General features: G+C 42.6%; 1 protein-coding gene across 2 annotated transcripts in view; it reads right to left on the reverse strand.

Annotated features, from left to right (window-relative positions):
* The window catches only part of RUFY3 (RUN and FYVE domain containing 3), a gene marked incomplete at its 5' end in the record, with an annotated part of 46,100 nt that extends 33,366 nt beyond the window's left edge, over window positions 1-12,734 (reverse strand). For both annotated transcript variants that reach the window (XM_082482822.1, XM_082482824.1), the window contains one exon: window positions 12,557-12,734. In XM_082482822.1, the coding sequence (XP_082338948.1) occupies window positions 12,557-12,734 (178 nt within the window). The remainder of the gene's footprint in view (window positions 1-12,556) is intronic.
* Between the last annotated feature and the right edge of the window lie 3,835 nt (window positions 12,735-16,569).

Consider the following 16,569-nt stretch of genomic DNA (forward strand, 5'->3'; position numbering starts at 1 on the left):
CAATGTTTTTGTAAAGCACATCCTACAAAGAAAAGCAAGAAAAGCATTATTTTGTTTTTAAGATCAAAGCACTGAACTTCTGATATTTATGCAACGTCAGCATTTGCTTCAGTTTCCTCATACCCAGCCCCAAAAGGAAGCCCCCAACAGCGAAATACAGCCACACACAAAACGCAAGGACGTTCCAGGAAAGGACACGCTAGGGGCATTTTAAATAAGGTTAAGTAGAGCTTTAACTCTGTTATGACCGTCACTCCAAATGAGAAGTCTTGCAGAGGTGATCCAGCTGAGCCTGGACATGGGTCAGAGGATTTACATCATCACTCCAATGATGATGCACTAGGGCCTTGATGAGGAAAACCCTTCTAGCTCCTCGCCGGGGGCCTGCACAGGGCTGAGACGCAGGGCGCGGAGGTTAGGTATGATGGCAGGGGAGCAGGCAGGACAAGGACAACACCTTTCAGCACACCCACTCATTCCCCGGTTTCAGACCCAGAAAACAAAGGCAGACAAAGCCGCGGAGGGTCCGAACCCTGCGGGATTTTCAGCTCCCAACTTACGTGCCCACTGTTCCCAGCGCTATTTCGCAATCGGTTGAACGTCCGAAGCACAAGAAAGGCTCGACTCCCTTTTACAGGCCAACGGTGCCAAAGTCCTGAGCAAAGTACACATACTACTAGGACCTCCTCCCTCCCACAGAAAAGCTATCGGCACCTCCTCCTGCCCTGGGAGCCAGTGAGGCTAGCAGACAGCACAGTCAGGCACTGCGTTTAAAGAAAAAAATAAATAGTCTACATACCAGCACGACTAACAATTCAACTTATCCCTAATTCCTTCACTGGAATACCTCTGACCAACAATCTTCTCATCCTTTGAAACTGTTCTACTCACAGAGCTGGTTTTCAGCAATCAGTTTTCTTCATAAACTTCATACCTTCATTTCTTCCCCTGCGGCTAAACATTATGGAGACGAGCAGCAAACCACCACTCCGTGGGTCCTGCCCATGTTCCCAGGCTGAAGGGATCAACCGCCTGCGATTCAGCAGGGATTTCTCCTCTCCCCATCGGGGTGACGAGGGAGAGAGGGAGAGACGCAATCAGGTTCACCTACCTTTGCTCGCTAGGAGCAACAGGGAGTTTTGGTTGAGAAATTCCCTGCTATTGCGAGAACAAAGCCCTGGTGATGCTCCCCTCCCCACCAGCTTCCCCCATGCACTACACTTAGCTTTTGGACGACTTTTTTTTTTACAGGTGTTAGAGTTTTCCGTAGGTGCAGGAGACTTTTCATAGCTCACCATGCAGTGGTGGACCGACACATCAGAGACTTTCCTGAACCCTACTGCACTCTTACCTTGGAGTACCACAAATCTGACTGTGACTCATGGATCCCTTTCACCCCTTTACTTTTTTTTTTTCCTAAAGACTTAAAACACATGTTAGCACGATTGAGAAATGCAATATTTGTACAAAACGCTTTGCATAACACCACATTAACCACCTAATATGGCTAGTGTTTCCTAGCTATATTTCCAGCATTTCTGAAAACAAATCAGATGAGAACCCAGGTGCACGTACAATAATTTAACAGCAGTTTCCATCCCATGCAAAGACCAGAACCAGATTATGATCATCCCAAAATCCCTACCTGCACACTCAGATTGAAGCCAGACATCCTCACATAATGGTCTGTTAGGTAATAATGAGGGTTTAGGTTTTTTTTCCTTCATCTGAAGTGTAAACAGTGAAGAACATGTCAATCAAAGAGAGATTTACAATTAGCTTGGTAATGGGGGCAGAGAAAATTGCCAGCCTTCACCTGATCTTTCATGTGATCTTTCTGACCTTGATTTTATCACTTCAAACTCCACCCTACATATACCATGTAGACACCAACTATTTAAGGTCTCTACTCCTTTAAGCCTCTCTCGCTGCTCAGCTCCATATCCAAAACACACCCAACATCTCCAACCTACTATGGCAGCTGTTAACAACAGGTAGCGAGGCTTATGCATGGGAGAACAGGTTTTGCTTTCTCATCACTCAGTTTTTTATTATTTTTTTTTTTTAAATGAGCACAGGAAATCACTTACCTGCATTAGGTCAGCCCAGTCCCAGCAGCCCAGTACCCCACTTCACCCCACCTCTGGGCTGCGTTTCACAGAACGGCACAGGAAACCTCCCATGGCTGCACTGGCTCTACCTGGACAATTGCTACCCACTTCACTGGAAAGGATTAAGGCTTTTTGGTTTGTTTTTAACCCTTAAGTGATTCATCTAAACCTTACAGACAAACATCCAGTGGAGTCACAAGTATTTTGTTCTATTATATCCCTACAGGCAATAATCCTATCCTCTTTCCAGTGAGAAATGCTCGCGAGAATTGCATGAATTTATGTTGGCACAGGGGCACCGTGGGATTTGTACAGATTTATTGGCAAAAGTACACATTTAATGAGCACTTTCTTTCATTTTTTCATTCGTTTCTTCATGCATCTTACTGCGGCTTGCAGACGTTTCATTTCTTCTTTTACATTGTACAGTTTTTCTCACTTGTCTGCAGTTTCCACTGAACAACAGTAGGGGAAAAAAAAACCCTCAAGACACACACAAAAATAATTAAATAAATCAAAGAGCTGCGACTTGCTAGTGTTCATGCTCCTTATCGTGGTACATCAAAGACAAACTGAATACTTTTGATTATTCTGGAAAAATATTAAAGCTTGTCACTGCTGTGTACCAAGTTCAGAAAACAGGATGACCAAGACTTTTAAGTCTTCATAAAACGATTACCTCATTCCAGCTAGGTTCCCAGGAAGATCAGTATTATGGAACTGGATATCCCACTGGAATAAACACACAAGCAAGCTCTTTACAAAGCAACTGGAGTACTTACAACCACTAATACTCATCATGAAAATACCTTCTGTTATTTCAGCAACAAGGTTTCTTTTGATGTTTCTCTTTCCTCTGCTTCGCTGACACAGTGGCAGTGTTCTCAACTGGTTTGACTGCAAGTGGCAGCCCAGCAGCAGCATGGGGTTCCATTTGGGACACTTTACCCAGTTTAGCACTGGGGCAAGAAACACCTTACAGCCTCAGGGACTTAAGCTACCACGGAGCAGTGCCAGTTTATACACTTGTTGCCAACCACAAAGTCTTCCAAATCCAACGTCAAATACAGTTTAGCATTTTATCTTCTGCTAAAAATTAAAAAAACAATAACAACACAAAACCATCTTAATGAGCAGGGATACTAATGTACGTGAAGAAGCAGCTTCTCTGTGTTACGACTTGGTTCCCGCTATTAAGAATACTTAAAAAGAGGTGGCAGTTAATGAATAGTGAATGATTACATATAGTAAGAAAACAAAGAATAACTTTCCCTCCTAATTTTATCTTCCTGAATTTGCTCATATCTTAATTTTTAGTTTGGTATTTCACACAGACATACACCATACCTAACAGTTACATCGAAATGTGAAACAACTTGCTCAGCAGTAAGGGATATTGCCAGCAGATACACTTTTCCCATGCAAATAAAACCTTTTAAAAATAAACCCTGGGAGAACGTACCAGCATAAAAAATATTTCATGCCACTATTAAACAGATAGACTGCTTCATTGTTTTGGTTTTGGGTTTTTTTTGTTCTGGTGTTTTGTTTTGGGTTTTTTTTTTTGGTTCTGGTGTTTTGTTTGGGGTTTTTTGGGTTGTTTGAGGATTTTTTTTGTTTTTTTTTAAAGATTGATGTTATTAGCCTGAAGTGGGGTTCAGAGCAAAAACCTTTATGAATATTCTGAACTACCACCATACCTCTCCAACTCCCATCCAGCTGTGCGCTGCAATACAATGCTCCTACACAGCCTGGCAGCCCCCAAAATGGTGGTGGTAAAAGTTGAAGTCCAAGGGCAACGCTGGTAAGTGATGAGCTGCCACACTCCAGTGCTGAGAAAACACGCTACGTGGAAGAGTTGAGTGCATGAAGGGGAAGTCAAAATCGCAGCTTCTCACACTGTGGACAAGACGGGTGTAAAAACAGCATCCAATTTGTGTTCTGAGGTTTTTGAACAGGTGTTTCATGAACAGAAACCAGCAAAAAGTTCCCAAATGTACAGCAGAAGTATCCCTGTGGTATTTTTAACAAAGCTGAAGAAGCGCCAAATATGTGCCCTTTACTACATGCTGAGAAGTTTCCATAGTCTGGAGCTGCACAAAACCCTAGGTATTCCCCCTCAAACGGCCAATACAGAATACATTCATTTAGAAATAACGTGCTATGAACATTATCACCTCAAACACAGCATCTTGGCCACCTACAAGTAGGCTGCCACAATTTGCAGTAAGCCTAGCAGGCAAACTGCCAGTTCCCTGACATACAACAGCTTCCCAGGCCACCCGTTTTCTGTCCACGTCCTCTTTACTTTTATTATTAAATACCATGCGAGTGCAACTAGGAGGGTGGAAGGCTCCAAACTTCTTATCTAGAGACAACATTTTTTCATGTGTAAAGACTCACAGAACACACCAATGAATCCACACGCCCTTTTTATAGTTTCCAAGCACAATATGAGAATCAAGTTCCTCCAAAGACAGACTAAATGGGTCAGGATCTGCTTGTTAGGGGCTTTTTGGTTATTGTATGTGGGGTTTTGTTTTTTTTTTTTTTTTTTTTTTAATTATAGAAGTTCTTAGCAAATGATATCTAAGGAGAAGCTGAGAAATCAGTAAAATAACCAAAAAAACCCCACCAGCACCGAATTTGGGAAGTGAGAACCCAGCCTGATACAAAAGTCCTCGGCAGCAGGGCAATGTCAGTTATGCTGCCTTGGCTGCTACGAAAGGCTCAGCACAAACCTTTTAGTTTTTGTACAGATGCTTACAGAAAACATTAACTCTGTTGAAGAGTTGTAAACAAACAAAACCCTAAGAAGGCCAGGGTCCACATGGTGTGTTTACTGATCAGGAAAGGGGTTATTTTTTAAGCTTGCCCACACCACCCCTCGAGATAAACACCGAACACGCCAGGAGCTGAACAGCAGTACCAGGGAGGACAACTGGTTAAAGCCCCTCTGCTCCTGCCTGGTCACTTGCTATAAGTGAAAAAAGTTCTGAGGAAAACAGAAAAAAGAACCAACACATTTAAAATAAGACCTAGAAAAGCGCTGACAAGTTAGTGAGGACTGAGCAACCGAGGCAGGAATTGGGATGACGAACCAAATCAAACCAAACCACAAACAAAAATGCCAAGCAACAAGGGTGGCTTCCTCCTGATCCCCCCTTTTTCCTCAACATCTTGATTTTACCTAAGCCCTAAAATTCAAAGCACTCCAGGAACTCTTTCTTTTTCCTCCAGAAAGGAAAGACAAGCCCATTCCTCCACCCCTGCCTCCGAGTGCCTGGCGTTACAGCAGCGCTTCTCGCATTCGCTCCAAGGCACTTCCAAGTCTAACCACATGTGAAATTCTACTGCTCCCACCCATATAACCCCAACTGAGCGTTTCTCTGACAGTTATGCCTCATTATGGCCTAAAAAGTACTGCCCGTGTTTTAGAGAAGGATGCTAATGGAAGAAATGGGCCCTTTAGAAGGTTAATTATAGGATTATTTGTCCGATTCCAACATTGAGCTTGCTGCTTTAACCACTTGCTGTTCTTTTTGGGCCAAAGCATCCCACAACACAAGGGAAAGTTGTTAGAGCTTGCTGAGAAATACTGCATATGCATGACTAATGGCATTCACATCACTTTTTTTCTTTAAGCACATTCTCCTTCATTGTATGGACAAATACTACTTTTATTGTGAAACGGAAATACGTGCTCACATTATTATATTTATTTATATTGCATTATCTCATATTTGTTGCCTTCAGAATGATAAATAATACATTTAATAAGAAATAATTGAAGCGGTCAAGAAAGAAATTTAATTAGATGCTGCTAATATGATGGAGGTATGGAATGAATTTTTTAAGATTATATTTGCAAAACAGGTGGATCACGAAGCGTCAACAAAGAAAAGGGGCCAGCAAAAGGAGTTTCAGCATCATGGTTCAAACACATTGTAACCCCCAAATTGAGGAAGCAACCAGACAGCCTGCAGCCTGGACTGCCAAGAACAATCTACTCAGAACTTACAAAGTAGCTTCAGAAAAAAAAACATTTTAAAAAACCCACTACCTAGAAATCCCATCTCTAAGTATGTACGTATAGAGAGAGAGCCTTGCATGAAGAATTAAAAATAGGTGCATTCACTTCACCCTGCAACTTCTGTCTGGGAAAGCAATTTTTAAACGAGGAGGGGTGAACAATGGACACTAAAAATCCTCACACACATACTCCTGTGCAGGTACCGCACAGGAGTTAGGGTTAGATGAAGCGGAGCACCGAGTGCTTTGGTACCGCTGCTGCCTTGGGGAGCCCCTGCTCTCCCCTGCTGCCTACAGCTGCACTTTGCTGACGCTACCGACCTTGGCAGTATCCGCTCCCTGCGGATAACAGTTTATCTATTTCCTCTGACCACACCATGCACATCAACTCAATCCCCTTCTTTGTCCTCCCAGTTAACGCATCCTTATCCAGCACCCAACTGCCCAGAACTGCTTTAACTCACCAACAGCTTGTGCTTTCATTGTGACATTCCACTGCGATTTTTTTTTAGTGTAAAACTGGTACAAGATTTATTATTTTTTTAAAAGGCCATTGTCATCACTCTTGTTTTAGCACACGCTACTACCCCTCACTTGGCAGCATCAGAGTCAAAGACCGACATCGCTGTTTTTCCCACACCACAGACATTTTGACATCAGTTAAGGCTTGCACTGCAAAAAAAGCCAAGTCACATCTGCAGCAAACTGGGAGGAGATAACAAGAAAGAAAAATAAAACGTACAGGGGACTCAGGAATCGCAAGCCCGCTCCCTGTTACACGCATGGGACAAGTAAAAAGCAAATGCACATCACATATATTAATGGTGTGATCCCACCCTAAGTTTTATTCCCATCTCCACATGATGACCATCAGGCATTTCTCTATGTTGCAGATGTGTGGAGTTAGGTGGAATGTTTCTCCACAACCAGCCTCTTTCCAGAGGGAAATACTTGAGTAACTGCTATGGGAAATTTCTCATTGTATTTTGGCACTTGATAGTTTGCATAAAAAAAGGAAAAAAATCCAAACCTACTGTTTTTCCCCTTGCTTCGTACCAACAGGAGGGCTGGCACATCATCCTAATTGTCCCAAGGAGCTTTTTAAAACTTAATCTGCCCTCCCCTTTGGTTCAGGGTCAAGTGTCCACCTTCTCCTCGGTCATTTCCCTTTCTTCCCGACTCGTGATGGGATTCAGTGTAAATCCAGTAAGCAAGACATCTCCTCACCCCTGGGGAGATGACCATCTTTATCATGTTACTCTTCAGTTTGTGCTGTCTGGATTATATGACCTAACTGCTATTCAAAGATTTATGACCATTAACACACTGTAATTCATTTGTCTTGCTTATTATAGACTTCACGTTTGTTCTGTTAAATCTGGTCTCCAGCTCCTTCAAACTTTTCATCTGTTTAGGGGTTTCTGCCACAATGTGTATTCTAAGAGGTACTTTTCTAACGAGAGAGCAGTCTCACACACAGTTTCTGCCAACACGTGGACGGTCCCTGCTACTCTCAGTACAGTGTGTACAGCAGATTTGGTTTATAATGGGAAAGGCACAATCCATGGAGCATCTGCGGCTCTCCCAAAAGTTTGCTTTTCCTATTCCAGTGCTAGAGAAAGCCTAACCCAAAGCAAGAGTTACCAGGGTTTCCTCCTAGATGTGCTTCCTTGTCTGCAGACCGATGGGGCTTTATAAGGACCGCAGTATTCCCAGCAGCACAGCCCAGTAGGGCAGATGAGCCCTCGTGTCACACCGCCCCCTCTCAACTCATGGTTCTGTAGCTCCCTCGCCAAAAATAAGCAGATTCTCGCCCCCTCCATGTAAACTTAAGTTCCAAGACAACTGCCAGTTTGCAAGACAAAAATATAATCAATAAGGTCATGCTGCTTCCTCAAACCATTTTGAAGTGTGAAAAGAAAGACTGAAAAATATTTGAACAGAAAATGGCGAGAAAAGGTAAAATTTGAAGTATGATTCAATAAACAGTGCAACAGATGAACGAGGTAGAGGTGTCTGAGCATTGAGAAGAGCATTTGCTTTTCTCAAGAGCTGTACAACTTCTACTCAGGGTAATTTACATAAGCATGTGTCTGAAAGGAAAACTTTTAATTTACTGGTCAAAAAAAGAAATGTGACCTTAGCTACCAAAAATTATACCATGGAAAAGATAATTTCATCTTTGCATGTTATAAACATACCACCCAATTCCTCATTTTAGTGCAAATAGACCGGGATTTGAAAAAAAAAACAAACCCCAAAACAGAAAACACTTGATATCACTTCTTGATAGTTTTAAGTGAATTCAGATCATACAATTACCACGTGTACTCCTTCTGTTCTCAATTATAAGATGATCCCATCAGGATTAAAATTTCCATTGCTCTAACGTGAAGCTCCTCCTGATTATTCAAAGTAGAAATTTAACATCCAGTAAAACCACGCGAGGCCATTTTGCATTTCCTAACTTCTCCCAGAAGTTGAGATCAGTGTTTGATCCCATATACAGGTGCATTCTTGAACATGAAACAAATACAATCTCAGTCCCTAAAGATACCTCAATGATCATTATACATACTGCAAACAAACAAGAGCTTAATGGCCACTAGTGTCATATTTCATGGTGTGACACCTGCATAGCACAGTGAAGTTCTGATTACCTAATTAAGAACCACTGTTTAGGTTTTTTTTAAAAAAATCCCATTTTCTAAGCCAACCAGACTTGCATATACAGCAAAATCAGCTTATTCTCATACACAGAATTGTTCCAAACAGTTGCAAATTAACAGCTTTTACCGTTAAATTGACCAACCACATTACATGCTATATTGAATACCTACAGTTGCAAGAGACTCTGTAACTGCACTAACTCGTCTACCCTTCTGCTACATACTGGTCTTAAATGCAATTAAATTTAACTTTTGCTCGGAGTTACACTCAAACTCCAGCTGTGTGGCAGGAATGGAAATATTCCAAATTTACAGTTTTATCTCAGATCAGAATCTGCTTCCCCAAGTATATTGCCTTTGGCTTAAGTAGTAGCAGAATTTGGCTCGGTTCTACTAGAAAACATCACCCACATAGGAGGATGCCTATTGTTTTTAAACATCAATAAGGCCATGATTACCGCTATGCCCTTACATTACCAGCTCCCTCCCTACCCCTCCAGCTCCTATCACAAAAATGGCCTCAAGTGGGATTATTCCGGAGAAGGCTCTGGCAAACAGACTCCCGAGGAGAGGGCTGACAGCAGGTCTGGCCTCAGGAATAATAAGCTCCATCTGCAGTTCCTGTCTCTCTGCTTGGGAGCCCTTGGAGCACAATGAGAAAGCACAGCAACCTGCCTCTAGCTCCGCCAAACACCCCAATTCTAAGATTCAGCGCCATTAAAACCTCTTCTTCCGACGCTCCTCTCTCACTAGAATTAAGACACAGTGTTCCGGTGAGGGGTATCAAACCAGAGCAGGTAAGAATCACTTACATTAGCCTCCTCCTGTATGTTTAAACTGTTGTTGCCAAGTAATCAGCTTCCAAAAAAATCAACAAAAAAAACCCTAAAACAATAAAACTAACCACTATTAACAAACTACTTTCATTGGAAAGAAAAATAAGTTATGCATTGCAACTCATTTTTCTCAGAGATTTTACTTTCTTTGCCCTAACCTTTGCTGTAGCTACAAGAAAAAAAAGGCTTCTTCAAAACCAGCAAAGCAGAAGCTCAAGCTTTGCTTTGTAAAATTTGCCATAGTTCGAAGGTGTAAGGCCTGTAAGACAACTCAGCTGAAAAATCTGGGAACGCAGCAGAGGAGAAGCTAGGGACCACAAGTCTCACATACAACTTAACACAAGAGCAGCCCAGCGGAAGTGTACGGCAGTCAAAATTCTCGAGACTAAAAATCTTATTTTCCCCCTAACATTTTAAACCTTCCCCACCCTGCCTGCTGTCCTGGACCCTGTGTCTTCTCTTCTTACTTCCTCGCTGCCCAGAACCACTGTCTTCCTCTGCTTGCTATGACACCATGGGCTGGCCAGGCGAGGAGCACAGCTTCTGTTCATCCTTAGAACGACGGGTGCACGAGGAGGAGGAGGAGGAGGAAGGCAGGATGGGCTCCTGGTGGGCTGGGGGCATAGCAGATCATGGAGTGAAGAGAGGCCAGAGGCAAAAAACTCTCAAAAAGCAGCAAGAGCTGAGGGACAGCAACCGACCGCTTCAAATCCTTATTTCATCTAGCTGGTGGATTTGTTACTGCAATAGATTATTTTTCATGTCTTGTTTATTAAGGAAAAAATGCAACGCTCTTCGGCAGGTCTCCAGAGCCTTTTTTTTTTTTCCTTCTTATTCATAATCCCTACCTTCATACATCAGTTTTATGGAGATATTACAAAACACACCAGCCTCAGCTCCTGCTTTTCCCCTCAGAGGAGCACTTGGTGCCCGCAAGCATCGTCATCCTGCCCCCTCAACCCACTGAGGCACAGCAGCAGTGCTGATGCAGTAGCACCAGCTCGAATACAAGGGATAAAGCTGTGTCAGCTTTTCCATTATCAACACTTTTTCCTGGCCTTATCTCTCTGTTAAAAATATGACTTGTGTCCGAAAACAAACCCCTAAACCAACCATTCTTTCTGCGCTCCTACAAGCAACCTGAATTTATGAACGTATAAACATCTCCATAAAGGTCATGATATGGTTCTTTTTTAATCCATTTTTGACACATAAATTAAATAATATGGCAATGAAATGAGCAAATACTGTTTTCTAACTCTTTGCGATACTTGCAAGAGCTTTAAAAAACACTTATTTTTCTAGTTTTGGGGAAAGGTTAGTCTAGTATTAGCATTTGAGATGTTGAGCAGGCAGACACGAGCGCAATCTAAATACAGATCTAAAGAACTGACTCACAGTGTGACTGAAAGGTTTTCTGGGCTGTGCGATGAGAAGAGTCCTAGATTGCTTAGAAGGTCAGTTACTGACTACAACGTGACAAGTCAAAAGAGAAGTTACTATTTATGAGAGAAAGAGGTGGAGAGAACGTACAAAAATCAATCCACCTACATTAGAACGTATTGTTAAAAAAAACCCAAAGCACTGAAAAGTCCAAAACCATACGAGTAAGACCGAGCAAGGTCTGAACAGGCCTGTGCCACAGACAAGAACATGGGAATGGGAAGATGGCTGAATTACTGCACCCTTGGCTCACCCTCTACTCACCACTCTGGTTCTGCTTTCCTGAGCCTGCAGCACCTCTCTGAAACCCTGAAACCTCTGAAACATACTTCAGAGGGAGAGGCAGTCTCTGCTTTTGAAACCTCTGTCTAATATCCCACTGGGTGACTAAGGATTTGGCAAGCAAATCCAAACCCAAGGGCTGCTACCACTGAAAGTAGCTGTTGAATGGAAATGAAATTATCACCTGTGAATTAATTTTAAAGTTGAAATCATCACCACAAGTTAAGTTGCCTCATCCAGCAAGACATTACTGACTTGACAAGCCAGCATCAAACGGGTCAGGCGAGACTACTTGGTGGAATCGCACTTCAGTAGTTACTGGAAAAGTGTCAGGCATGAAAAGATGGAGCCCCCTCGCTGTAAGCCCAAGAGATGCTCAGCATCCACCCAGGGGCACTCAGAACCCAGCAATGTTGGTGACCACAGAGGCATTGGCTACTGTGCCAAATTCCTGCATAACTTCATCATGTCGTCTTCTTCCCCGCTTTTTCTTATTGGTGGAACCGTGTGAGGATGTCCTCTTGTGGTTTTTGTACTCACAAAGCATTCAATCCTCATTTTACATGACCCAGTATTAAACTGTTTTCACCATCAACCCAGATCACAAATCTTTTTTCAAGAAGAAAGCAAGATGTGTTCCACCTCCACTTTCCAGGCTTCCAAGCCATTACAAACAACAGCACGCTCAACACAAGCGAGCTGGAAGACTCGTGATGCTATTAGGACCTGACAATAGCCACAACTGCCTAATCACTTGGGGCTTTCCAAAAACTACTCACTGACTGTACACAGACACACATCCGTGTTTTGCCAGTGTGCTCCATTTGTAACAGCTGACAGCTAACAGAGCTATAACCCCTGTTTGAAGAATAAAATCAGGATTAAATGTATCACTGAGCATGCATTGTGCTACCTTCAATCCCAAGACATACAAACCTGATCTTTCCAGCTACATCTTAAAAAAAAAAAAAAAACAATAATCAAGTACAAATCTGTCTCAAAGGGGTGGATTACAAAAGATGCAGCAAATTCTAAGGGCAATCTGAAGCACCAATTTGGCTTTCTAATAGGTGTCCGGGTTCTGCAGGCAGGACAGGAGCATCTCGTCCCGGAGACACCCCCTCCCAACTCGTGCAGCGGTTGGAACAATGCAGGGATGCCGAGGGGGGAAACCGGACCGTACCTTCGTGGGTAGGTTCTGGGTCAGGTGTCAGCGAGATGTCGTCCAGCTCGCGCAAGCAGAGCCATTCTCCATCCATCGACACTCGGAATTTGCAAAGATAGATGGTCTCCATGGCAGCCTGAGTGATCTTGTCTGTGGTGGGGGTTGGCATGTCGCTTTGAGGCGTCAGAGCAGACATGATGACTCAGCTGGTACAACAACAACGGGGGGAAAATAATAAGAACTAAAAAGAAAAGCTTTCTGAAGAAGAAAATAAGAAATACCTTGCTATTAAAGGGCAGATACGCTCAGGATCGCACAGACCGCTCTGGCCTTTTCATATATAAAGCAAGGTAAAAGCGCTGCTCCTTCACGCTTCTCTCTTCCCCCCTCCTTTCCGCCAACTGTAGTCTTCTTCAGCTATGCTAGAGGCTATTGATCCTAACCAACCACAGAACACCTGGCTTCTGCATCAAAGACAGGAGGTAAGGAAAAAAAAAAGTAAAAAAAAAAAATATAAGAAGAAAAAAAAAAAGCAGAAGGATAAAGAACTGCTTCCTCTGATGATTACCCAAGCGAAAACAAAGAGAGGGCGCAGAGACAGATATCCAGGTCTGCTGAAATCAAACTGCTGGTCCCCTTTCTTCCCGGAGAAGCCAGGGCGGCAAGTGCCGGCAGGATTGGTTGTGCGCAGTAAGCAGGGTGTCGACCAAAATGGCTGACTAATGAACTGAACTGAAAATTCAGGCTCATGTGACCAGCTGCTGCGAGCGCCGGGCGAGCAGTTCCCAGGATGCTCCCGAGACGCTGCTGATGCAGGGACGGCAATTAGGCTCCCATCATCCGCAGCACCTCCTCATCAGGCTGTGCCAGGCAATTTGTGAGCAAGCACAACGCACCGCACGGGTGGCTCATCGGTCGCCCCCACACTACAAAGGAGCACACACTAGCAGCGCAAGGAATACAAAGACACATCTGTATTCCTTTCACATGCCTGGATGTCACTACAGGAATTAAATAAGTATCTTTGTTTTCACAGTAGGTGTACGTGCGGTATTTTATGCTTTATTCCCTGTGTGACCTTCTCAAAGGGTACCCTTGAGCTAAAATTTCCCACGTGCAAAAAAAAAAAAAGAAAAAAAAAAAAAAAAGGATGGATTTATGGATTTATCCTCTTGGGGAAATAATGAGGAAAGAAACAGATCTGGCTCTAAGCACTTCAGGGATGGAGGATTAAGCTCTTTTCGGAGGGCACGTGCGCATGGAAGAACAATGAGGGAGAACACCACAGACACGTATAGCGAAAACCTCATCTGAAAATTGGTGCTGCCAAGGTGAGGCTGATGAAGGAGTATCACCTATCAGCAGGCAGAGAAACAGATTTTCAGTCTCTCAAGAATGAGACAACAGCCCTGCGTTGCCCTGTCCCTTCTCAGCCGGATCTCCTCTGTGTTCTCAGCCCATGCAGCCCCTCCTCTAAAGGACAAGAGGTCAACAGACACCCTTTTTATTCCCTTAGCTTATCTTAATTTATTCCTGTGTGGCTCCAGTATAGTTGTGGAGAGCATCTATTGGACATAGATGCCTAGTCCCCCCTCCCCCCCGAAATTCGGAAAAGGCTGACTGTTTGCTAAAAAACTGTGTTGATGGGAACATATGAATGATTAATGCAGGGGACCTTATTCTCCGTACTTTTTCTTCCCTAAAGAAAGACCCTAAAGGATGCGCATCTATTTCTTAGGGACATGAAATACAGCAACTGATCACTTGAGACAGAATTCAGCATGTCAAGGTATATAGCTTTTTAAAGGAGAAAAAAAAAAGCAACCATTATATAAAAACCTCAAAACTGGAAAAAAGGGTTAAGAACTGTTATTTCTAACAGGCAAGAGGAAGCAGTTACATTCAGTGAAGACTTCCTTCTTGGTGCACAACATTTTGACTCAGCAAATACTTCCCCCCCCATTAGACTAAAACAAACAAAGAGCCATGCAGCATATTATCACAGTGGTGCAAAGGAGAATTATTTCACAAACAACCATTACTATTGTTCCTTCTCCCTAAGAAAGAATGGGATTTATACGCCGTGCTGACAGCATTTTAACTCATACGATATTTATACATCCTTTCATCAATGACAACCTCTAGTTTTAGCCTTCACATGGCACCTCTCAAAGCCAGTGAAAGTCGCCATACACCAACAGCTCCAGGAGAACAGCCCTTCGCTTTACTTTTGCTAACCTTTGGAAAGGGACTAAACCAGCAAATAATCAGAATAAACCCTTGAGAATCAACAAAGTACCATAAGCTGTTGTGCAAGCTATTATCCAACATATCTAATGAGCAGACCGTTGAATTTTTTTGTTTCGAAACAATTAGAAATATGAACAGGATTAGGTATAACTCCGCAGCTCCCATTTCACAACACAAGTCTTAACTGAATTCAGCACCGGCAAGTGACTCAAATACCGGGATCACAGTGGAGGTTTGTTAAAAAGTTAAGTAACTGTTCAACTGGTTTTCTTTTATGCCATTTACTGCTGCTTAACCTGAAGAAATAAAATAAGCCAGTCTGCCCTTTCCAGCTCAGTTGTATTTTCAGGCTCCTTGATGCAATGTTTCTGCTGCACGTACACCATAGAGATATTTAAATTACTAGAAAAGTGATTTTCAGCTTTGATTAATTTCAGTTTATTAGTATGCTTTGCCCAAAACAAAGCTTTGGACACCATATACAGATTTTGAACAATGGCCACCTTAAAAGAAACTGAGCTACTTCACCTCTGTTAAACTGTACCTTTTACTCCCCTAAGAAACAAAAATTACATGAAATATGCACATGCTTAGAAACTCTGTTAAGTTTTATTTGATTTAAAAAAAAAAAAAAAAAAAAGACAAATCCAGAATTTACTTTTCAGGCTGATTTGTTTTGTCTTGCGGAGTTTTGATACGGGTATTTGAAGACCTAAGAACTCTTCAAGTGTCCAGAGGAGACAGTAATCTCCAGGTTCCAGTCCACAGTTCAATTTACACCTACAGGATAAAAATAAACAACTTGCCTTCCCAATACAGCTTTGAGGGTAAGCTAAGGCAAGTAGCAAAACCATAAAGCAAGCAAATAATGTCTATATGTCAGCTACAGTACTATGGGAAAATAAGAACTCTACTCAGAAAAGGAAAACAAAAAAAAAGAAAACCAAAAATCCTAAACAGTAACTATCCTATGACTGACTGATCCACAAGCCTTTTTATCACCACTGGGAAAACACAAGACAAACCCTCGACCACCCCCACGCTATGCCTCAAAGTTATAAAGCAACACAGCATCTGATAAAGAAACAAAAGAAAGGTATCAAGTACTTGCATTTTCATGAAGCCTTTGATGAAACTACCATGCAACTCGAGGTTAAGTGATAAAGCTCCATGAGGGTTCAATGAGTAGTCAAAGGACAAAAGAAAACCAAGTGTAGATGTAAGTGAAGAGGTTATTAACGCAGAATCACTTTCTCCATCTCAAACGAGTCCGACAGACTTGACTGGTCTTACAAAACACTCTTATTAGTCACACTTTGGCAAAAGTGGATAGAGGCTTTGGCTACATTCCGAAACAAGGCAGATTTTTGCAAGAACGTTTTCAAGATAAAAGAATTAAGTGGACTGTGTTGGAAATTTAAGACTAACCATCTGAAAGGAAAGCACCGCATCAGCCACTAGTACCTGAAAGCTCAGCTGTACTGGAAAGTATTTTTAGTTTCAAAAGGTGAATAAATTAGAACAACCTAAGCAATAAAACACAAACAAATTCCCAAATAACCTTTGGCACTCCATGGGGCACCTTTGGGTGGAGTTTTCCTTCCAGCGCCAGCAAGCCCGGCCTGCAAGCAAGCCGAGTTTCAATCATGAGGACAAAACTTTCCCCAATCCCTGTGTAGGGATTGCAAAGCAGCCATAGAGCCAAATGGCAAGGTTGGCAGATGAGATTATTGCTCCAGAAGACTGGCCTGCTGCTGGCTATTTAAAATCACAGGAGACCA

Source organism: Vanellus vanellus (genome assembly GCF_965231255.1).
Source record: "Vanellus vanellus genome assembly, chromosome: 4".
NCBI lineage: Eukaryota > Metazoa > Chordata > Aves > Charadriiformes > Charadriidae > Vanellus > Vanellus vanellus.